This window comes from Neodiprion fabricii, chromosome 1 (genome assembly GCF_021155785.1).
Source record: "Neodiprion fabricii isolate iyNeoFabr1 chromosome 1, iyNeoFabr1.1, whole genome shotgun sequence".
Classification (NCBI taxonomy): Eukaryota; Metazoa; Arthropoda; class Insecta; order Hymenoptera; family Diprionidae; genus Neodiprion; species Neodiprion fabricii.
The window spans coordinates 15,792,091-15,818,067 of record NC_060239.1 but is presented as its reverse complement, the minus strand read 5'-3'; the positions used below and the strand labels follow the sequence as shown (position 1 = coordinate 15,818,067).

The following is a 25,977-nucleotide window of genomic DNA, read 5'->3' as shown; positions in this document are numbered from 1 at the left end:
ATTTCGTGGAGTGAAAGGAGTCGGAGGTCGATAACAACGACGTCAGGATGCCGTGTTTCAATTTATACTCCTTCCAGCGAGAAGATAGATGTAGGATCGCGAAAAAACTCGTGTGCTTCGGTTAGGTCTCCGCCAAAGGAACGGCCATTCAACCCCCTCCATGCTGGAATCGAGTCCGGCGGGCTGTTCAGGAGCGGCAGCGGAGCGCGCTACGAACTATCCACTCTCGTCCACCCATAGACATATAAGAATAGACCGCGTGAGCGGGCTGAAAAGGCGATAGCGCTGTAGAAAGAGAAAGCTGCATATAGGTCCCCCTCCATCCTTGTTTAATCGCGCATGCATGGGACACGTGAGTCGTGTATGCCAGTATACTACACTGCGAGAGAATGCTGAGCACGCATGCGCGTGACTAGACAATGATAGAAGTATGGGTCCATATGCAGCTTTCTCTTTCTATCCTGCTATCGCATTCACAAACGGGCTACCTCCGAGCTCGAGCGGTCTATTCTTATACGTCTATGCTTTCACCTCACTCGCAGATACGCGAATCAAGACATTCTCTCGTTGGACGGAGTATCGTTGACGACCGAGCAGTCGATGGCGCGCTTACTTGTCAAAATTATATGCGAGCGTGGGGAATGAGAGATTCATCATGACTGTCGCAGTAAACAAATGCATTTTGTACCTATTGAATAAGACCGTTCTTTATACTTAAATTCGTTGTGTATTCAATCACGTTTAAACCCTAAACTTTACGTTGACTATAGTATGTGATTGGATATATATATATTTTTTTTTTTTTGAACGATAAGATATTTATTGATCTAAACTGTTCTAGTGAAATGAGTTTTTTGCATGGAGTGATTGAATGCATACATTTTTGATCAACAGAGGTATTTTTATGGATAATGACCACATTGGCGAAAGGCTTTTGCACCAGAGATGATTTTCCGGGGGATATCATGATAACGCACAAATGTTTTGTAAATTGTTTCACCAGAATATTCGGGATTTTCGAAAAAAAAACGGAAATCATACGAGAAATGTGAAGCCTGACACTGCTGGATACCATGACTGGGTCAATCTGTTTCATATCGGCATTCAGAGCTGATGTGATATAATTCTAAAAATGACATTTTGATTCGTACCTACTGACAGTATCTGCTTAACTTGAAGTCATATCTCACTCGCGGGTGTCACTCAAAAATCTGAAATAATTTTGTACACCTCTTCTTAAATTTTTTTATTTAGTTTGACATAATACAGCCAGAATTAACTAATTCGGTGTGCTTATATTGATTAAATGTACTCAAGCCTGAGTTCAACTTATAATCCAGTTCTATAGCTATCGCTGTACCTCACTAGCTAGAAAGGAAAGAAGGTCAGAAGGAAAAATTTTAAACCAGCAAATCATGTAAATAATGATGAGTAAAATACCAACTTAATTTGAACGATGTATCAAACTCGTAAAAATAGACGCATATTATTTACGAAATGATCATTAGTCAAAAATGGTAGTTGCACCACTGTAGTCACCGAAATTGTTCCAAGTGTGGTCCCAAAATTTTGGATTACCACGAGGATCCCATGGAAGATTTGCTGGTGTCACTGCCGTTGTATTCCATTTTTTTATCTGGTTTTGCAGAGTTGTAACCACATCCTGATACCTGATAACACCAAATGACAATATTACAGAACTAAAAAATCTATTTTCAATCATGATAAATAACAAAATGCACTTTCTTGGATACGTGTATTCTGAAAGTTGAATGTAGCTAACAGTTTCATACTGTCACGACATGACAAGAAGACATTTGATTTAACTGCGAACAGAAATATGCTAAGTAGGTTTTTTTCAAATCAGAAGAATCAGAAAATTTTTGCGTCAAGTAGTCTAAAACGCGCGCGCAACTCCACACCATTTAGTCATCACAAAGAAAAGTGCACGGCCAATACTGGAATAACATTTCTCTTCTTTTGTAAACGGAATTGGCATTCGATGATTTTCTTTCAAATGTGAGCTTTCATAAAAGCCAGATCTTAATGCAATCGGTAGTTGGATGACTGAGATATCATGGTTTGCAAACTTCCGCGATCACTGTTTCGCTCGATTTCTTCACTTCCGGTAGTCTAAATAAAAAAACCAAACGGCATTTTGATTCGTGCACACGCAGGTAACGTTTGATAAACCAGAAAAAAAATGAACGAAATGGTTACTTGTCAAATTCAATTGATCGATTTTGCACAAGAATAAATTCATAGTCTTCTCCATTTATCGAACGCTACAGAATTGTATTATATTGTGCATGCTGCTAAAATTTGAAGTTGATCGGTTCTCTGGTACTTCAAATACCGTGCACATCAGTTAACAAATAGCTGTTCTGAGGAAAACGCGCTTAAACTTTCGATTAGAGTTTACAGGGCCGTAGAGTACACACAGTGTTTATCTGTTGATCTTAGTAAATTTAACGAATTTTGGGTTGAAGTAGGACATAGACATTTTGTATCATTCGCGGCGTTTTTAACGCAAAACGTATTTGTAAAACGACGAGCTGGTGAGATATTTTCCCTGACAATCGAAATTTTACTAATTGAGGAGCTCTATCTAGCTAGGAGAGGGGATGTGATAATAAATATTTCAAATCCCTATTTGCCTGTCTGTCTTGTTGACGCAGGATTCGCATCCGTTGCAACTTGAATGCAAGTGAGCATCCAGTTTAGTTTTTAGAGTCGTTAGTACGCGTGTCGTATATGCATTGCACCTCAAACAGATTGAACTACCGTATAGCTACGTTTCCTACAACGGAGTCAGGCTGTTATACCGTTCCTGCGGTCTTGTCTCTTTTTCTTGATTTTATTCTTACTCTAGCAGACGCGGGTGGTTAAATCGTTACTGTGTTTGACAGAGGGGGGGGGGGGGGGGGGGGGGGGGAGGGGGGGATACGAGGCCGTTCCTACATCCATGCACTGATTAAGCTGATTTGTTAGTGAATTCGTTCAGTGACAGGAAAGCAAATCTGTGAGTTTATCCAGTTTTCAAAACAATCAAAATAAATAAAATCAGATTTTACAAGTTCTAGCGATTGCACCCACATTTCATGCGATAAAAAAAATAAAATTGAATCTACTATGAACCAACAAGGAGATTAGGTACCTCCGATGTCGCAGATCAGGTTCCCGTTTCCCGTGGAGAAAGTTTAAGACCTCCGAATTAACGTTGTTTTTAATTTTTGATCGAATAGGCCTTGGTTGCTGAGATATCGCGATTTGAAAATTTGACATTTTTTGCCGGGGTAGGGGCCGTTTTGGCTCGCGCATGGAGTGTGTGAAGCGTGGACGGTTAAACCAAGAGTTGGCGTAGCTGAAACGGTAAGACGACGGACTAGAACGTTGAAGGTTCACGGTTCACGTCTACGTACATTTTTGTTGTCATATTTTTTTTATTGTTTCCTATAATTAATTTTTCATATATTTTTTGAGGTTTTTGAATTTCCGTACCAAAAACTCCAAAGTTTTTGCCCTTTTTCTTTATTTTGGATTTGATGTTGTCTACCACGTTGTTGATGGCATTTGACATTTACAGGGACAATCTCTTGAAACTATACATACAATGTGCATGCGCGAGTTTTATCAGCTGCTCGGGCAGGCTGACCATCCCGAGTTTCAGCTGTCAAACTCTGTTTCTGGCGGCGATGTAGTTTATATGAAATTTTGAGGATAGATTCTTAAACAGTCGAGTTAGTGACTCGTAAAGTTAATGCTGATGATCTTTGAAAATTGGTTTTATTCGACTCAACTGAGAAATCTGTTTAAATGTTGGGTGCTTGGAAGAAACGCAGCAGGTAGGTGGGAACACTTTATTTGATCACTTTTATTATTTCGTACATGAGAAATAACAATGAAATTTTTTTCTTTCAACAGGTGATACTGCCAAAATAATTAAATTTCGAATATTTACTGTCATCTGACTATTGAACTTATCACACGTACAAAGATCATCGCCACTTTTGAGCAACTGAAAAATTTTCTAACACTCTTGTGATTTCAGGCAGTAATATTGAATTTTATCACTTTTGAAAATGAGACATCAAACCGAGCGTTCAAGAAATTTAAATATCTCACTATCGGTAATAGAACTGTAAATCTTTTTTCTCGGAAATGGTTCAACAAAATTTAGCAATAGTCGATAGTCAATGTATTTTTTCTGATCAATAAATTATTGCTACTACTATTAAGAATTTTTCACTGATTGTCAGAGTTCATTTGGCAAATTTTCAATGATGTTCGATTAAATAAATGAAGGGAACCTAATACTCTGATATTTGATACTGGTGTTTGGTGAGAGTAGGTATGGATAACCTGTTCGTTGTTACAATTAACGTTTATTACAGAGTAATCAAGTAAAGATAAAGGTGCAAAATAAAAACCTTGTAACACAATAGGTGCGTGGAATAAATATGTTAAGTGGGGGTGAGGGTGTACTGAGCGGTGGTAGTTAATGATTAATTGAATAATCAAGCTCCCACGTAACGACAATGAATAATTGTTAAAACTAAGAAAAGACCTACCTTTCGATAAGCCGGTAATTTGTAGGATCGTGTTGCTATAGTCCTGTACAGGTCTGTGAGGTTTGTTTAAATTGTTGAGGCAATTTTATAATGATAAAAATGAGAAGAAGGTCGTTCAAAATCAATGTTTAATTTGATTTAACTGATGAAAGATGAAGTATATTCTGTTTCGATTTGGTTATTGAAATATCTGGTAACAATCAATGTTGATAATGATATATGAGCCGAAAATAACAATTTATAAAGTGTTCAAGTTTATACAAATCGTGTGTTATACTATTCTAAAGGATATTATTATTTGGTACCAGGAACATCTATTCTGAACGATGGTTAACTAGCTGGTCGTGATTATTGCATTGTATCTCTCTTTTTAGATTATCTTAAATCAATTATATATATACTATTGTTAAGTCTTATTCGTTAATTCTTGGAAACAATAAGTACAATTTAATTGGGGGTAGTGAAGCTAGCCACCAATTCTAGACTTGGTTTTGAATGAAAATTACTGAAGTAGATTTTGATTATAAAGGTGAAACAAAAATTCGTTCAATTTCGAAGATTAACACTCGGATTGACTTTGCTTTAGGTGAATCGGTCGACGAGATTGAGAGCCGTCGGATCGTGTCGGTCTGCGTCGGTAGAATTCTGGACCAGGGCCTTACCTCAAGTTTGGAAGAGTTGTTCAATCGAACGATGTTGAACGTCGGTCACTTAGTCTTTTTAGATTTGGAATGATATCTTGTTATCGAAAGTTATAGTTGAAAATGTCAATTTCCTGATTTTGATGTATGTTAAAATTGATTGCAACGATTTATTTATTAAAAACGATAGTGTGATTATTATTATTATTACTTAAAATTACCTGATTCGGTTGAATCAGGGCCGAACTCAATTTAATTATGGAAAATGGAATGGCATAAAAATGTCTATTCGCGAAATGACGAGATTTAGCAAAGCACAGAAAAGATGGAAACGTAGAAGATAGTGAGTCTCTTGCAGCTAACAGAATAACTGAATGCTCGAATTTGACGAATTAGCGCGAGACTTTAGGTCGGTCACAACTGAAATTTTCCAAACGCTACTCTTGCTCGAGAGGGCTAATCCGGGTTGACGTCCACGCACTTCGCGACTTGACAGACGAAAGACGCGGCTTCTTGGGCCCGAGGGTCCAAGGAGCTGCAGTTGTAATTAGTTACAACGGTAATTAGCCAATGAGGTGCGAGGGCGACCTCCTGGTGCCCAAATCCACATGGTCAGCGTTACTTCTCGCTCTTCGACGGTGTTCCGACGATTCTCAATCTCGTCGGTGACACATTGAAGATATGAACAAAAGATATTTACATGCAATGTTCACACATTCATTCATACATTCCAATAAGTAATCTATTATAATTTGGTGGTTCTAAAGGTAGTGGTTTATCCTAGTTATTGATTATAGTTTTAACTTAAAAAAAGGGATATTTCCAGGCTGAGCGCTACTGATGCTAATTCAGCAGTCTCCTATCTCAGTTCTCGGTACCAGTTAAATAGAAGAAAGTTGAACCTTATACTAGGGATCCTCGTTGGTCTCTACGTGACTTTTGCCAGGAGGGGTGGAACTCGCCGTTTTTAGAATATGAGATTTTGATGAAATGATATCTGTGCATTGAAGAAATTATAGAAAGAAATGAAATGAAATGGAATTTTGAAAAAGGTACGCCAAGGCGGTACGTCGGGGCGTAACAAATATACACGTGCTTAATACAATACACTCAGTTACTGAGTCCCGTCTAATCCAAGACGACCCGGTCAGTTTTGACTCACTCGACAGACTCCTTCTATCGTTCGCTTACAGTCGTTTATTACCTATGTATAAGTGACATCTATACTCTCACACGCATTGTACATTTGTATATTTCTCATGATCTTCGTATATATCAACACCTCCTCTCAAAGTCATGAGATTACATGTTTTCATCATTTGACCCTGACATACCTCAATTACTCATACACTCATAATGTTTAATTTTTCCTAGGCCCTTTGTTAGCATGTCAGCGGGCATTTTTTCGGTTCTCAAATGTTGAATACATATAATGCCGTCTCTACATGCATCTCCAATGAAGTGATGCCTAACATCAATATGCTTTGTTCTCGCGTGAAACGCCCCGCTCTCAGTAAGTCTTATTGCACTTAAATTATCTTCTAACATAGTAATACATTCACACGGAAAATCAAGACTTTCAAATAAACCGCGCAAGTACATCGCCTCTTTTGTTGCTTCTGAGATAGCTATGTACTTCGCCTCAGTACTCGATTGTGCCGAGGTTCTTTGTTTACGCGCCTCCCAGCTTATCGGTGAGCCAGCTAAAACAAATGCGTAGCCAAAGTATGATCTACGACCATCAAGGAATAATCCCCAGCTAGCATCATCCAACCCGAATAATTCAAGTCCAGTTCGCTCATAAGCTAAACCACAGTCAAGCGTTCCTTTTAGATATCTCATTACGCGCTTTACCGCTTTCCAATGTGTTTCATCATAATTGTTATTGTACTGATTTAAATAGTTAACCGCGTATGATAAATCTGGTCTAGTAGTAACCGCTAAAAACATTAATGCTCTAATTGCGCTGTGGTACGGATATTTAGACATAACTTTAGTATTTGGCTTCTTATTTTTTACTAGCTTACAACCTACTTCGATCGGCTTAGTTGCTGGGTTACATAGACTCAAACCGAAACGCTCTAGCACTCTCTCAGCATACATTTTCTGATTTAAAAACACACCATGATTTTCATCACGTATAAACTCAATTCCTAAACATTGTTTCACTTTACCTAGGTCTTTCATCTCGAACTCTTTAGATAATTCTTCTTCAATTTTTAGTAACCAGTCATTGTCGTCCGTCGCAAACAGTAAATCATCGACGTACACTGTTATTAACATAATTTTCCCATTTCTACGTGCTATAAACAAGCATTGGTCTTGTATCATCGATTTAAAACCCAAACTTCAATTTATTTACTAGCTTTACGTACCACCGTAAACCTGACTGTTTTAGACCATACAAAGACTTTTCTAATAAACATACACAATCTTTGATTTCACTTGAACCCTTTTTCCACTCTTTGGCGATCGCAACTACCGAACTCGTATACTCACTACTATTTTCAATTATTCTATTTATCACCTCACATAGCACTTCAGGAACTTCCATCTAGACGTCCCCTTCGAGTTCGCCGTTGAGGTAAGCAGTGACGACATCCATCTGGTGAATATCAAGACCTAATTCTGCTGCAAGTGCCGCCAATATTCTAATCGACGTTGTTCTCACCACTGGGGAGAATGTTTCATAAAAGTCTTCTCCTGGCCGTTGAGAGCAACCTTTTGCTACCAGTCTAGCCTTCTTGATCTCTCCTTGAGTCGTATCTTTAGTGCATAATACAAATCTGTTACCTATGAGTTTTCTATTTATGGGTCGAGATGCCATTCTCCAAGTACGATTTTTAATTTGTGCCACCATCTCTTTCTCGATGGCTTTTGTCCATTCTTCAGTTTCTGGACCTTGCTCAGCTTCTTTCCAACTATAAGGTGCGTTCGTCGTCATGTTGACGAACACGTTATCACTCTCATGTGATTCTGAGTCTGTATTTTCTTCTTCGCTGTCCTCCTCGAAGCTTTTATGAGCATCCCCCTCTGGATCTGGTTGACTTGAGTACCCCTTTCGAGGTCTACCGGCTTTTCCTGTACGCATGATCCTCGGACGTCCTCGTCCTCTCTTCGACGGACCTACCAGTCTGTCCCATGAGAGTGTTGCTGCCCTTTTCTTTGGTATCTTTCTCTTTTGTATTGTATCGAACTCTTGGTCTTCTGCGCGTACCTTTCGCGGCGCCCCTCTTACTGCTGTTAGGGTCCTTCTCAACTCTACCGTCGGTTCTGCTTCTCCTTCTTCACGATTTTCTCCGCTATCACCTCGAGTCTATTCATTATTACTCGGACTTCTAATATCCACTGTAATGTCGTCTCCGTCATCCTCTTCCAAAATTTCTTGATACTGATGTCCCGTACCCGACTCTGTCATGAATTTTACATCACGACTAACTATTGTTTGCATCGCGGCTTTATTGAAGATTCTGTAGGCTTTTGATTTGGTATCGTATCCAGTCAACATGCCTTCTATTGCTCGAGATTCAAACTTGCCTAGATTTGGGCTTTTATTCTTGATGAAAACTTTCGCGCCAAAAACTTGCATGGAGCTTACTGTCGGAGTTTTTCCCGTCCACTCGGTGAAAGGTACTCCACCATTTAGCGCTGAGGTTGGGCACCGGTTTCGTACGTAACAAGCCGTGTTTATGGCTTCTGCCCAAAAAGCTGGAGAACTACCTGCGTGGCGCATCATGCACCGCGCCATTTCCACCAAGGTCCTATTTTTTCGCTCGGCGATTCCATTCTGCTGTGGAGTGTAAGGAACCGTGAGCCGTCTTTTAATACCATTTGACCTTAAAAACCGATCAAAATCTTGATTCACATATTCTAGGCCGTTGTCTGACTGAAGAAACTTCACTTTTTGCCCGGTAAATATTTCTGCTTCTGCCTTATACGTTTTAAAGACTTCTAGCACTTCACTTTTGTTCTTAACAAAATAAACTTCACACCACCGCGATTTATCGTCAATAAAAGTGACGAAATATTTTTTACCACCCATGGATACGTGTCGCATAGGCCCACATACATCCGTATGTACCATACTCTAATAGCTGGAGCGTGCGGTCTTTGTCGCCTAAAGGGAAAGGCTTACATGTAAGTTTTTCACGGGCACATACTTCACATTCAGATAACTTTTCACTATCATTAATTTTTAGACCTTCCACTAGTCTATTTTTTGACATTAATTTCAGATCGTGTTCATTTAGATGCCCGAGTTTTTCGTGCCAAATGTCAATCGCTTTCTTTGACGCACTATTCACTTCAACATTACTTATCGCGTCCCGAGATTGTCTAACATAGTATAAGTTTCCAATGCGATCAGCTTGCGTACACACTTTGTTTTCTTTATTAACAACAATTGCGTCTTTTTCACGAACAATCAGTTTATAGACGCGATCCGTTATCGCCGACACTGACAATAAGTTCGTGCGTAAATCCGGTACGTACATTACACGAGTAATATCTATCTCACGTTTGTCGTGTCCTGTGTCCACTGGTAAACTCACCTTACCCACACCAATGATTCTCGTACTGTTGTTGTTCGCCAATCTCACTTCACTGTCCATACTTGAGTATTGAAACAATATTGAAACATCTGTATTTTCTTGCACATATGACTCGTACAACCACTGTCTATGCACCACGAGTCACTTACACTTTGACTATAATTTGTCTCTTCACTCGTGCTCAGCATAAAAGTTTCTTTTGTCCCTTCATCGCAGTCTTGGGCTTGCTTCGCCCACTGGCGTCGTCTCTTATTTTTCTCCGGACAGTTTCTGGCTATATGCCCATGTTTATGACAACAATAGCACTCTGGTCCCTTCCATGGAGGTTTTTTACCTTTCTCTTGATGCTTATCCACATGATTTTCCCTCTTGGGCTGCGTGCGCCGTTCATATTGGTTCCGCCATTTCGTGTGCATGGCACCGTGACTTGTTGGTTCAGTTTCTCGTCCCTCGAACTCCTCGAGTATTTTCACCTTCAGTGTCTCCGTCGTCGGCAGCTTATCTCTGGACTCTATCGCAGTTCTAAACATGGAAAATAACGCTGGCAGGCTATACATTAACACAATTGCTAATACCTCGTCATTTATTTTTAGACCAATCTCTGAAAGTTCCTTCACTGCATCACTGAAGTCTGTTACATGTTTTCGAAGATCCCCACCCTCAGGCAATTTAGTTAGGATGATCCTTTTCAATAGAGATGCTTTCCTTGCTGGGCCTTTCGACTGATGTAGACTCTGCAGTTTTTCCCAAAGTTCACGTGCTGATCCCAGGCCATCCACCGCTGCGTAATTACTCTTGCAAATCGACAACATAATTTTAGCCTCTGCTTTTGAATCAGCTGTTACCCATTTACTACAATTTTCTGCCGTTAACGCGGGTCTCACTGTATTCGGACCTTCTATGTGATCCCAGAGGTCTGCTTCTTTAAGCACCGACCTCATCTGAACCTTCTACGTGTTATAATTCTCACCAACTAGGGTCTCAATATGAAACGTTGACGCCATATTCGTCATCGTGCTTCTTCCACAATCCAGTGACAATCGACGATCCACCCACTGGTACTTTACTTTTCCGCACTCTCTTACTTGAGTAAACTTTTACACTACACTCCCGAACAGCGAAAGAGCACACCAGAATGTTCTAGACGCGTCACCTGGGCTCATAACCTGATATTTAATACTGGTGTTTGGTGAGAGTATGTATGGATAAACTGTTCGTTGTTACAATTAACGTTTATTACAGAGTAATCAAGTAAAGATAAAGGTGCAAAATAAAAACGTTGTAATACAATAGGTGCGTGGAATAAATATACACGTGCTCAATACAATACACTCAGTTACTGAGTCCCGTCTAATCCAAGACGACCCGGTCAGTTTTGACTCACTCGACAGACTACTTCTATCGTTCGCTTACAGTCGTTTATTACCTATGTATGAGTGACATCTATACTTTCACACGCATTGTACATTTGTATATTTCTCATGATCTTCGCATATATCAACATACTCAAATTGAAAATTCAAGTAATATGAGATTTATTAAAATGATTTCTGTATATCATGTTAGTGCGGTATGGAGCGAAGAAAATCTAATCGGAAGCGTAGAACTCAGGAACGTAAATCAGATCCTGTGACACAAGTTGAAAATCAAGTTTGTCAAAATGCGCCTCAATGTCACAATTAGCTCCAAGGACAATCATGTTTTGGAATAATGTCAGAACATTATTACAAGGATATTGACTCATCGGATTCAAGATTGTGTCCCTTGTTACATCAAAATAAATGAATATCTAATTTTTAACGAAGTTCATGAAGATTTTTTCCCAAATAATATAATCCAATACAATATCTTGTTCATAGTCCTCCGAACATCACCTTGTAACAAGGATATTTGGAAAGAGTCCCTTTGTTGCAGGAACCATTATAAAATTCTTGGTTTTAAATTCGTACTACGGAATAACTTCTGCGTTTCAGGTTCCATTTCCAATCTCGAAATGAAATTTTTTTTGCTCGAGAAACATGAAACGCAGAAATAATTGCGGTAAATGGAGATTCACAAGCTTTCAGTCCTAGCGCAGGACCCTATAAGGTGTGTAAAATTGAATTTGGTTGTCAGTTATCGTGCAACTAGCTAGCCAGATGACACCGTCAACTAAAATTAAATTTAAAAACATTTTCAACTAAAGTTATTTAACAATTCCAGATTCAGAATAATTCAGTTCGCCTCGCAAAATTCAACCCTACAATCTGATTATGGACTTGAAAAACTATTTATTTGAATTTAATGCTAAGGAGAGTAAAAATAAGCTTCAAAATAGGATACCAAATTAAATAGTATGATGTTTGAAAAACAATGCTGGTCAATAATGATGCTCGAATTACAATGGTGCACAGAATGATTCCTCTGTAGTATGAATTGGCAGCTACGGTTGAGTAACAAACTTATCGCTATTGGCTCGATCAAAGTAAAATGATGGGATATTCAGCCATGTGGGGTCAGGTTCCGACGTTTGAGGTGACGGCCCTGGTGGGATTTTAGAACAAAAGAAGGGGGGAGAGAGAAACGAAGCAGTGGGCACTCGGACACGGTCGCGAGCGAAGCAGTTATAACCACGTGATCTTTGAATCATTTTTGTTTGTTCAATTTAATAAAATCCTTTGCTTTTCTTGATTAATTTGATGTACACGATTATTACTCCCTTCTCTCCCGGTCCCTACGTATGGGGGCTCGTCCGGGATCGTGAGAACAAGCGCGAGTGTCGAGATTTTGAAAAACGAAGTGAGACGCAAAAGACTAAAGCCGAAAAGTTGAAAGGAGAACGACGAAAAGTCGAAAAACAAGAAGACGAACAGGAAAAGAGGAAAGACGAAAAGTTGAAAAACGAGAAGACGAACAAGGAAAGACGAAAGATGGAAAGTTGAAAAACGAGAAGACGAACAGTGAAAGACGAAAGAGGAAGAAGTTGAAAAACGAGAAGACGGAAGCATCGGCCGTTAAGCTGAAAATGAAGTTGAAGTCACGACAAAGTATAGTAAAAACCGAAACCTAGCGTTAACAGTGGTTGTCGCAAGATCGCTCGAAGACAAAGATGACGCCCCAGAGGGCACGAGGAAGGTCGCCACGATCCCAGGGGAGCCCGGCGGCTCGGGCGACAAAGAAAAAGGAAACGAACGAATGCCGTGTTGAACGCCGGTGGAGAAAATGTCGGTAAAAGAGCTCAGAAGTAAATTAGAACGGTTAAAGTTACCGACGGAAGGGAAAAAGGCGCAACTGGTATCTCGATTGAGGCGACACGAAGAAAATGCCAAAGACGACGGCGACAGCGAAGGCGGCAGCACGAGCGAAGACGAAAACACGGGCGAGGACGACGCAGAAAGTTCAGAGGTGGGATTGATCAGCGAGCAGACAGCTGATACCGATGACGATGACAGGAACGATCGTGGGGCTGAAGCGAGAAGAACAAGACGACGACGAGACGAGCGAAGGACAGCAGCGCGACCGCGTGACCCAGGAAGCTTGTTGACTATTAAAGATGTCGAAGGCAGTATTTCGAATTTCTCCGGAGACGACAAGCTTTCGGTGGAAAAGTGGATTGAGGAATTCGAAGACGCAAGTATTCTATTGGGCTGGAGTGATTTACAGAAAGTGATATACGCGAAAAGACTGTTGTGTGGTTCGGCGAAACAATATATCGCGTTGCAAAAGGGCCTCTCGACGTGGAAAAAGATGAAGCGACTACTCACCCGTGAGTTCGAAACGAAGATTAACAGCGCGACCGTTCACGCGCAGCTCGCGAAACGGAAGAGACTGAACAATGAGACACCGCGACAATATTTGTACGCCATGAGTGAAATCGCTAGTCAAGGTACGATCGAAGAGGAAGGGCTCATGCAGTACGTGATCGACGGTGTCGTTGACGACGAAAACAACAAGGCTATTTTGTACAGCGCGTCCACGATCACGGAATTAAGAAGAAATTTGGAACGGTATGATCGAATAAAAGAGAAAAGCCAGAACAAACAGCGAAGTGAGCCGCTGAAAGGAAAGACGAGGGATACAAAAGCTCCACAGGGTACAACGAAAAACACGACGGTTAAAAGCTCACGGTGTTTCGGGTGCGGTTCGGCTTAGCACATCGCGCGCGAGTGTCCGGAAAAAAAAGGGCCTAAGTGCTTTAAGTGTAATAAATTTGGACATATTGCGGCTAAGTGCGACGACCCCAATAAACAAAAAAAAAGACAGTGTAAACGTGCTCACCGCGATTAACCAAACGGCGACAGACGACGAGATCATAGTCGAAATCAACGGTGCGTCGATAAAAGCGATGGTCGATACGGGGACGCAACGAACGGTGTTGAAGAAAAGTGAGTACGAAAAATTGGGGAACCGCCGTTGCAAGTGACGGGGAAAATTTTTCAGGGCTTCGGAAAAGCCACCGTTGAAGCCGCAGGACTTTTACGTGTCAGCATAGTGATTCAGGGCGAAAAATACGACGGTGACGTGTACGTGGTACCGGAATTCGCCATGAACTACAGTATGCTCCTTAGTAAAGATCTCACGAGAGCAATGGACGTGCGTGTCGAAGGTGGTCGAGTGACAATCGGTAAGTTGACGTCGAAGAAAAGTGACAGTGAGGAGATGAGGTCGAAAGACAATGACAGTGGTGGGTTAAGTGAATGCCTCGTGAATTACGTTGAAACGGACAAAGTAGACATTGACAGTCGATATCGCGAAACAATCGAGAAGCTCATTAAAGAGCACAGCCCGCGGAAGGAAGTGCAAACGAGTGTCGAGACGAATATCGTGTTGGAGAATGACGTTCTGGTGTGTTTGAGACCGCGACGACTGTCGGTCAAAGAAAAAGCGGTATTAGACGCCCAAATCGGTGAGTGGTTACGCGAGAAAATCATACGGCCAAGTCGAAGCAAGTATTCTTGCCCGGTGGTAATCGTGCCAAAGAAAAATGGAGAGTATCGCGTGTGCATTGATTACAGAGAGTTGAATAAAAAAATAGTATGAGACAGATTTCCGATGCCGTTGATCGATGGTCGAATCGATGCGCTCGCGCATGCTCGCATGTTCTCAGTGCTGAATCTGAAGAACGGGTTCTTCCACGTCCCGGTCGGTGCCAGCAGTGTGCAATATACGTCGTTTGTGACACCGGACGGACAATTTGAGTTTTTGAAGACCCCGTTCGGGCTATGCAACAGTCCTACGTCGTTTTTGCGCTTTATCGACGAAGTGTTCCACGAGCCTGAGCGAGAGGGAGTGGTATTTACATACATGGACGATTTAATCGTACCTGGAAGAGACGCAGAAGAAGCCCTGGTGAATTTGAAAAAGACTCTCGCCGTTGCAGCGGAAAAGAGACTCGATCAACTGGAAACAGTGTGAGTTTCTGAAGAGTCGAGTCGAGTACCTGGGCTACGTGATCGAGAATGGTGCTGTTGGTCCGTCGCCTACGAAAATTAAGGCCGTAAAAAGTTTTCCGGTGCCAGGTTCTAAGAAGGCCATTCAGAGCTTTTTGGGTTTGACCGGCTATTTTCGCAAGTTTATCCGAGATTACGCCAAGATCGCGAAGCCCCTTTCCGACGTACTGAAGAATGATCAACGATTTCGATTTGGAGACAAAGAAGAGCAGGCTTTCGAAGAGCTGAAAGGACTGTTAACTAGTGAACCTGTGTTGCGGATATATCGTCCTGACGCGCAGACTGAAGTGCACACAGATGCTAACAAAGACGGATATGGGGCGGCGTTGTTGCAAAAGACTGACGACGATGACCGTTTCTACGCAGTTTATTTCATGAGCCGAAAGACGTTGGACGCAGAAAAGAAATTGCACTCCTACGAACTCGAAACGCTAGCTGTGATACAAGCCGTCAAGAAGTTCCGCGTTTATTTACTCGGCATTAAATTCAAACTGGTGACTGACTGTTCCGCGTTACAGAAGACGCTGAACAAGAACGATGGTTCTCCGAAAGTGGCCCGCTGGGCTCTGACTCTTGAAGAATTTGAATACGAAGTCTAGCACCGCGTCAATTCTCGCCTTAAACATGTCGATGGTCTAAGTCGTTACCCCGTGATGACCGTCGTAGACAAAATAACCCCGATGATACGACAACAACAAGATGGTGAAGAAAGACTGCGAGTGATCAAGCAGATTTTGGAGAAGGGGCCTAACGAGGATTATTTTTGCGAGGACGGTATTTTGAAGAAACAAGTAGACGATCGAAATCTCATCGTGTTACCGGCAAGCATGTGTTACGTGGGGGTGAGGGTGGAACTGAGCGGTGGTAGTGAATGATTAATTAAATAATCTAGCTCCCACGTAACGACAATGAATAATAATTAAGACTAAGAGAAAGACTTACCTTTCGATAAGCCGGTAATTTGTAGGATCGTGTTGCTATAGACCTGTACAGGTCTGTGAGGTTTGTTTAAATTGTTGAGGCAATTACAATAATAAAAATAGGAAAAAGGTCGTTCAAAATGAATGATTAATATAATTTGACTGGTAAAAGATGAAGTATATTCTATTTCAATTTGATTATTGAAATGTTTGGTAACAATCAATGGTGATAAATATATACATATATATATGAGCTGAAAATAACAATTTACAAAGTCTTCAAGTTTATAAAAATCATGTGTTATACTATTCTAGAGGATAGTATTATTTGGTACCAGGAACATCTACTCTGAACGATGGTTATAACTAGCTGGTCGTGATTATTGTATTGTATCTCTCTTTTCAGATTATCTTAAATCGATTATATATATATAATTGTTAAGTCTTATTCGTTGATTCTTGGAAACAATAAGTACGAATTAATTGGGGGTAGTGAAGCTAGCCACCAATTCTAGACTTGGTTTTTGTGAATTTACTGAAGTAGTTTTTGATTATCAAGGTGACACAAGAATTCGTCTAATTTTGAAGATTAACACTCGGATTGACTTAGCTTTTTTGTGAATCGGTCGACGAGATTGAGAGCCGTCGGATCGTGTCGGTCTGCGTCGGTAGAATGCTGGACCAGGGGGCCTCACCTCAAATTTGGAAGAGTTGATGAATTGAATGATGTTGAACGCCGGTCACTTAGTCTTCGTGAATTTGGGATGATATCTTGTTATCGAAAGTTTGAAAGTGTCTGTTTTCTGATTTTGATGATGAGTTAAAATTGATTGGAACGATTATTTATTAAAACGATAGGGTAATTATTATTATTTTTACTTAAGATTACCTGATTCGCTTGAATCAGGGCCGAACTCAATTTTAACTAAGGAAAATGGAATATCATAAAAATGTCTATTCGCGAAATGACGAGATTTAGTAAAGAACAGGAAAGATGGAAATGTAGAAGATAGTGAGTCTTTTGCAGCTAACAGAATAACTGAATGCTCGAATTTGACGAATTAGCGCGAGACTTTAGGCCGGTCACAATTAAGATTTTCCGAACACTACTCTTGCTCGAGAGGGCTAATCCGGGTTGACGTCCACGCACTTCGCGACTTGACAGACGAAAGACGCGGCTTCTTGGGCCCGAGGGTCCAAGAAGCTGCAGTTGTAATAAGTTACAACGGTAATTAGCCAATGAGGTGCGAGGGCGACCTCCTGGTGCCCAAATCTACATGGTCAGCGTTACTTCTCGCTCTTCGACGGTGTTCCGACGATTCTCAATCTCGTCGGTGACACATTGAAAATATGAACAAGAGATATTTGCATGCAATGTTCACACATTCATTCATACATTCCAATGAGTAATCTATTTTAATTTGATGGTTCTGAAGGTAGTGGTTTATCCTAGTTATTGATTATAATTTTAATTCAAAAAGAGGGATATTTCCAGGCTGAGCGCTACTGATACTAACTCAGCAGTCTCTCATCTCAATTCTTGGTACCAGTTATAAGAAACAATTTTGAACCTTACACTAGGGATCATTGTTGGTCTCTACGTGACTTTTGCCAGGAGGGGTGGAACTCGCCGTTATTAGAATATGAGATTTTGATGAAATGATATCTGTGTATTGAAGAAATTAAAGCAATGAAACGAAATGGAATTTTGAAAAAGTTACGCCAAGGCGGTACGTCGGGGCGTAACACATGCAACAGGCCGTGATAAGAAAGGCGCACGAGAATGGTCATTTTGGCGTTGAAAAAATGATGGAATCCATAAAATCCGAGTACTACATTCCGAGTTTGGCTCAAAAGCTCGACGAATACGTAAGTTGCTGCGTCCCCTGTATATTGGCGGAGGCAAAACACGGCAAAAAAGAAGGTTTCTTCAGGCCGATACCAAAAGGAGACGTCCCTCTAGCGGTCTATCATGTGGATCACCTCGGACCAATGAATGCGACCACGAAGATGTATAAGCATCTCTTCGTAGTCGTCGATGGCTTCTCTAAATTTGTATGGATTTATCTAACGAAGTCGACGACATCCAGAGAGGTAATCGACAAACTGAAGACGCAGCAGAAAATTTTTGGAAATCCTCGGTGTATCATCAGCGACCGCGGTTCACGTCGTCCGAATTCAATGACTATTGTAAAGAAGAAAACATCGAGCATATCCTGATCACGACGGGTATGCCGAGAGGAAATGGTCAGGTCGAACGTATCAACAGAATAATCATCCCAATACTCAGGAAGCTAGCTCAAAATTGTCCTAACAAGTGGTATCGCCACATCGATACAGTGCAGCGTGCTATTAATAGCACGTATCAACGAAGCATTGGCACCAGTTCGTTCGAGGTTCTCGTGGGGTACCCATGCGTCAGAAGAAGGACATCGAGCTGCAGGCGCTCATCGAACAAGAAGTCGTCAACGCTTTTGACGAAACAAGAGAAAAGTTAAGAGCAATCGCTAAAGAAAATATCGCGGCGATTCAGTTGGAAAATAAGAAGCAACACGACCGACGGTGCAAGCCAGCTGTGTCCTACCACGTAGGGGACCTTGTGGCCATCGAACGAACCCAATTTAATCCTGGATCGAAAATACGAGACAAATATGTGGGTCCGTATAAGATATCGCAAGTAAAAGGATGCGATAGATACGAAGTCATCCGCGAGACCGATGGAGAGGGTCCTAAAATGACCTTCATAGCAGCTGACCAGATGAAGCCCTATCGGTATTATTCTCCGGGGGCCGGAGGAACTCAGGAATGGCCGAATGTGGGGTCGGGTTCCGACGTTCGAGGTGACGGCCCTGGTGGGACGTTAGAACAAAGGAAGGGGGAAGGGAGAAACGAAGCAGTGGGCACTCGGACACGGTCGCGAGCGAAGCAGTTATAACCACGTGATCTTTCAGTCATTTTTGTTTGTTCAATTTAATAAAATCGTTTGCTTTTCTCGATTGATTTGATCTTCACGATTATTACTCCCTTCTCTCCCGGTCCCTACAGCCATTATGATCCGTAGTATATCCCGCTCTTCAATTTTGCCTTAACTGATGTTAAGAAGGTGGCGATGGCGTGATGAAATTCAATCTGGCACCTGATGTCTGACGGAACAACCAGATTCGATGGTCATAATGATTGCACCGCTCGAGAAACCAGGATCCTTGCCACCTAAACGTTTTGACCGTCAGGTAAGGCATAATTTTCCTCGTGTGAATCAAAGTTGAAACTTCGAGCCTGCTGAAAAAAAACGAATTTTATCATTGAATCCATGTTCAAATATTGTAATAGTCAAAGATCACGTAATTAGGAATTCACCTACATGCTTCCATGCTTGAAAAATTCAGTCTCGCTTTGACAATGAATTATTTCATACTTGAAAATATTAGAAGCTATTATTATCATACAGGATCTTTTGGTATTTTTGGATACAACCAATTTCCAATAAAATGCACAATACATAAATCCTTATTGAGACGCATATTTAATTTTATGTAAATAAAGAATCTGTTCGCAATAAACGTTGTTTTTACTCACCTAAATCTGTTTGATGAGACTCCTACCTGTTAATGACATTTCAGATTGAATTTCAGATTTTTTCTTTCAATAAATAACATTCAATTTCTGTATCTTTTGATATTTGCTTTTCCGTTGAATTCTTTATTGCGTCGGTTCAATATTTTCCAATATCGATTACGGTATTGCTGAATGATACTATTTTTCCGTGAAAATTCACGCTACGTAAAAATAAACAGCAACATAACCTTAATCCACGGCTTCATGCGCGAGAGATTCACAGCTTTAGTTTCATTTCGTGTACATTGGCGACCTGCTCAAGACACAAAAACATCGCCGCGGGGCGATTTCAGCGACCAATGAGATTGAATTATTAGGCGCATGCGCATTGTATGTATAGTTTTTAGAAATTGTCCCGGTACACACAAAATGGATTGTTATAAAGTCTATATGGAGACGATTTCCGCAGTGCCTACTACAAATGTTTTACTCACGCAAAATTTTTTATGGTCAATATTAAAAGTCTCATCTTGTTGAATATACGCCAACTGTATGTGTTCCTATATGTCAAAACTTCATACATTATATAGAATAAATGTTACCCAGAGGAGGGCCCATAGTGAGGGCCAAAACGTTGGAGAAAATTCATTCAACCCTCCGCCGTCTATCCATGACGATATCGTCATATCTGACTTTGGCACGACCTGATTGGTCAAACATTTTCAAGTGAAAACTGCTGGAATATTGAGATAAGACCCAAAACTGGTTCCCCGAATTTTTTGGCAATTTTTGGATACTCTTAAGTGAGTTAAAAACACGAACATGAACTTGGCTCGCCAATTGTCGAAAATGTGAATTCGGACTATTGCATAATTTGCCGTTAATTAGCCGTAAATTAATCGCGCGACTTATTTTTTTGTCGCACTCAATCTCTTATAAGACTTTGCATGCGCAAGTCAGTGTTTATAGGTACTTGTTGTTGTTCCATAGAAAAATTAGGGTACATATTCCAGGTATTCATGTGTCATAGAAAATCCTGCACGTGGATCAGGGAATGGAATATTCCAGGTATTTATGTGGTATGAGAAATCCTGCAGGTGGACCAGCGTATGCAACATTCCAGAAATTATTTATGTCTTCACAAGGTTTGGCCGGAGGGATATTTTTCATTGTTAACCGTCCGCCAGTTGTCCCTTTTTTGACTACGCTGCCGGCTATCCATGACAATATCGTCATCGGCTGTTTTTAACACGTACATGAACTTGGCTCGCCAATTGTCGAAAATGTGAATTCGGACTATTGCATAATTTGCCGTTAATTAGCCGTAAATTAGTCGCGCGACTTATTTTTTTGTCGCACTCAATTTTCAAAAAAAAAACGGATGGCGTGCAAACTTTTCAAGAATTCATCACGCCAACTACCAAAATAACGCATAGCGAGCATCATGCGTAATTCTGAATGGTTAATAATTTGCCGTAAATAAGCCGCAAATTAGTCGTTGAACTTTTGTTTTTGTCGCACTCAATTTTCAAAAAAAAGCGGATGGCTTTCTGATTTTTCAAGAATTTAGTGTATATATAGGAATGTAATAAGAATTAAAAAGGGTAAACACATCATCTACACATCACATTCCTATGTATACACTGTGCTTGAAGAGACGAAAATTCTTATACATTCATACCAGGCATACGAAAAAACAAATTCGAACTCACTGGTGATGAAAGAAATTAGCAACAGAGTCAGGCCGGCTAGGTGGTCCAGTGGAGTAAGGCTCCGGCTGAGCATCTCTGGACGCCAGGTTCCTGGCTCCGTGGTTGATTTTTCGAAATCACTAAATTTTCGAATTGTCAATTTTCAATATTAGCTATCATTTGATCAACTATCGGCACACAGATAGATAGAGAGACTTGTTATTGTATGCAGAGTTGTGAAAATAGTAATGTGAAAGTAATGCATTACTCATTACTTCAAAAAATGTGTATTGGATGAGTTCTCGATTATAAATTACAAAAGTAATAAGTAATGGATGAGTGTTCCATAAGAAATTGCAAAAAGTAACGTGTAATTGATGAATGAACCATTACAAATCACAAATGAAAAAAAAAGTAATTCGTAACGGAGAGTATTCCATTACAGAAGGAAAAATTGCCGTACTCGCATAACGATTTGTGCGAAACAAAATCATGCAAATTAAAAACTTGTCCATATTGCTACCTCGTCATTTCATTTCAGTCACTAACTGTTTCTTCTGGACAGAATTCCGCAATTTTATCGATATGCATAATTGAATTCGAACTGTGCGTGCTTGGACTACACGGTGTTGAGTGTGTGTGTGTGTGTATACATATATATATTAAGTATATCAAATATAATCCAGAATTTGCCGAATATCACATATATATATGTATATAGGTACGTCCAATACTTTTCGACCGGAGCCTGCGGGCTTGGGTCAGCGATTCGGCTGCTGATTTTTTTCAAGACAGTAGGTTACAAGAAAAGACGATTTTCCAAATTTGAGCTAAATATGAGAAAATCTGATGGCTATAGAAATTTTTGAAGTTTTTAATAATTCAATTTTTTCGTTATTTTCACGATTTGTTCATGGGAGCTTTGCGGGACTTAAAGACTTGAATCAAGAGGGATTCCCCTTCTCCGACCTTGTATTTTAAGGAAAAAAATAGTTTTTTACTCCAAAGCAAAATCCAGTTTAATTAAAACCCTTTGAATGAACTACTATTTTAGCAAAATTTCGCATAACTTTGAAACGCTGCCAAGTCAAGAATTTTCCAAGTAGACGGCCAATCGACGGTTCAAATTTTTACATCTAAGTATACTTTATCACTACCTACACGAATTATTATTGATTCCTACATTCCTTTCTATATACGGCCTCGTAAAACCAACTGATTTCTGGAAAATCGCTGTTTTTAGATAGCTGTAACTTTTTTCCGTCGACTCGAAATCGCTTGAAATTTTCAGGAAACATACTTCATTCTTTCCCCAAACAACGCTAAAAATTTCCAGCAGGAGTCAATGTTGTTAACGAGCTGTGAATTTTCAAAATGTTCAAGTTTCCCACATAATATTTCATGTTTCATGACATCATCAATTATATAACAAGTATTGAGTATGACATAATGAGACACAAAGAAACAAATATTTATTTTCAAATAAATGATTGCAATACGAATATTTTATACTGCTATAAATATCCTGTTCTCGCAGTCAATGAGTTTTTTTCTTAAGGCGATACAATTTATAGGGATTTCAGCCATATTTTTATAACATTACTTCAGTATGTAACAAATTAACAATTTCGACGCCTAGCTGGAAATTTTCAGCGTTGTTTAAGGAAAGAATAATGTATTTTCCCTGAAAATTTCAAGCGATTTTGAGTCGACAGAAAAAAGTTACAGCTATCTGAGAACAGCGATTTACCAGAAATCAGTTGGTTTTGCGAGGCCGTATATAAAAAGGAACGTGTAATTAGTATTTTTTTTATAACCTACTGTCTTGAAAGAAATCAGCAGCCGAATCGCTGACCCAAGCCCGCAGGCTCCGGTCGAAAAGTATTGGACGTACCTATATACATATATATATGTGATATTCGGCAAATTCTGGATTATATTTGATATACTTAATATATATATGTATACACACACACACACACTCAACACCGTGTCGTCCAAGCACGCACAGTTCGAATTCAATTATGCATATCGATAAAATTGCGGAATTCTGTCCAGAAGAAACAGTTAGTGACTGAAATGAAATGACGAGGTAGCAATATGGACAAGTTTTTAATTTGCATGATTTTGTTTCGCACAAATCGTTATGCGAGTACGGCAATTTTTCCTTCTGTAATGGAATACTCTCCGTTACGAATTACTTTTTTTTTCATTTGTGATTTGTAATGGTTCATTCATCAATTACACGTTACTTTTTGCAATTTCTTATGGAACACTCATCCATTACTTATTACTTTTGTAATTTATAATCGAGAACTCATCCAATACACATTTTTTGAAGTAATGAGTAATGCATTACTTTCACATTACTATTTTCACAACTCTGCATACAATAACAAGTCTCTCTATCTATCTGTGTGCCGATAGTTGATCAAATGATAGCTAATATTGAAAATTGACAATTCGAAAATTTAGTGATTTCGAAAAATCAACCACGGAGCCAGGAACCTGGCGTCCAGAGATGCTCAGCCGGAGCCTTACTCCACTGGACCACCTAGCCGGCCTGACTCTGTTGCTAATTTCTTTCATCACCAGTGAGTTCGAATTTGTTTTTTCGTATGCCTGGTATGAATGTATAAGAATTTTCGTCTCTTCAAGCACAGTGTATACATAGGAATGTGATGTGTAGATGATGTGTTTACCCTTTTTAATTCTTATTACATTCCTATATATACACTAAATTCTTGAAAAATCAGAAAGCCATCCGCTTTTTTTTGAAAATTGAGTGCGACAAAAACAAAAGTTCAACGACTAATTTGCGGCTTATTTACGGCAAATTATTAACCATTCAGAATTACGCATGATGCTCGCTATGCGTTATTTTGGTAGTTGGCGTGATGAATTCTTGAAAAGTTTGCACGCCATCCGTTTTTTTTTTGAAAATTGAGTGCGACAAAAAAATAAGTCGCGCGACTAATTTACGGCTAATTAACGGCAAATTATGCAATAGTCCGAATTCACATTTTCGACAATTGGCGAGCCAAGTTCATGTACGTGTTAAAAACAGCCGATGACGATATTGTCATGGATAGCCGGCAGCGTAGTCAAAAAAGGGACAACTGGCGGACGGTTAACAATGAAAAATATCCCTCCGGCCAAACCTTGTGAAGACATAAATAATTTCTGGAATGTTGCATACGCTGGTCCACCTGCAGGATTTCTCATACCACATAAATACCTGGAATATTCCATTCCCTGATCCACGTGCAGGATTTTCTATGACACATGAATACCTGGAATATGTACCCTAATTTTTCTATGGAACAACAACAAGTACCTATAAACACTGACTTGCGCATGCAAAGTCTTATAAGAGATTGAAAAAATATATGAAAAACGAACTGCTAAAAAAAAAAATTCATAGAAAAACGTATTAGACGCGAACTGTGAACCTTTAGCGTTCTAGTCCTTCGTCTCACCGCGTCAGTTACGCCAATTCTTGGTATAACTGTCCACGCTTAACACACTTCATGCGCAAGCCGAAACGGTCCCCACTCGGCCAAAAAATCTCAAATTTTCAAATCGCGATATCTCAGCAACCAAGGCCTATCTGCTCAAAAATCAAAAACGACGTTAATTCGGAGGTCTTAAACTTTTACCGCGGGAAACGGGAACCCGATCCGCGACATCAGAGGTACCTAATCTCCTTGTCAGCCTATTCACCCTAGCTATAACTGTTTGTACGTAATTTCTTAATGCCGCTCGTATTTTGATTTTACTATTCAACTCTTTTGTAAATTGCTTCTTCTTTTCTTTATCGTTCTCTAGTGAGCCAGTTGGTTCACTTTGCTCCCACTGAGCACTAAAATGGATCTTATTACGGGGAGACTTCGGTGGAAAAAAAATCCCGTATTTTTGAATCAATTTCACTGAAATTTGAATCAATTATCTACAACCCTAAAACTAGAGTCTTATCCAAAATTCAGCTCAATAGGTCAAGTAATTCCAAAATTATGCATTTTTTTCTAAGATTTCTTCGAAACATCTCTTGCGCATTAGGTTTCATCGTAAAAGGTTGAAATTTTTGGTTGTTACCTTAATACTATAGACTAAAAATTGCAGCAGGGAATATTTGATTAGAGATTTCTGAGTCATTGAAACTATTACTTCAACAGTTTGAATTTTTTTGCTACAATTTTTGGTATATTATATACTGGAAAACGAATTATATTCACCGGAGCTAAAATTCCCTACAACGATTCCAAGATAATATGCCTAAGAATATATCTGACAAAGGGCAAAATGATTGGATGAAACCTAATGCCTAAGGAATTTTTTGAATACCTGAAAACATAGTTCTGAGATAAACGCGTTTAAATGAATTCAGTTTCACGACCTTCTAAGAAGGAAATATGAAGTATGCTCAAAATGAGACATTTACTGTAGAAATAAGACACTTCAACGTAGTTGACTTCAACGTTGATTTGGACCATGTAATATTCGGCCGAAAAGAAATAATTCAATATTCGGTAATTTTTTTTTTTTTAATTCCATTTATTAGAATCGAGTTCAAAATTCATTTCAGAATCTAAGTAATATATTGATAAATCATGTGTCGCT

General features: G+C 39.8%; 1 protein-coding gene across 2 annotated transcripts in view; it reads right to left on the bottom strand.

Moving 5' to 3' along the window:
• Positions 1-1,240: 1,240 nt before the first annotated feature.
• The window catches only part of LOC124188024 (arylsulfatase J), an 850,127-nt gene continuing 825,390 nt past the window's right edge, over positions 1,241-25,977 (bottom strand). For both annotated transcript variants that reach the window (XM_046580288.1, XM_046580289.1), the window contains one exon: positions 1,241-1,670. In XM_046580288.1, coding sequence (XP_046436244.1) covers positions 1,505-1,670 — 166 coding nt within the window. In that variant the 3' untranslated portion in view covers positions 1,241-1,504. The remainder of the gene's footprint in view (positions 1,671-25,977) is intronic.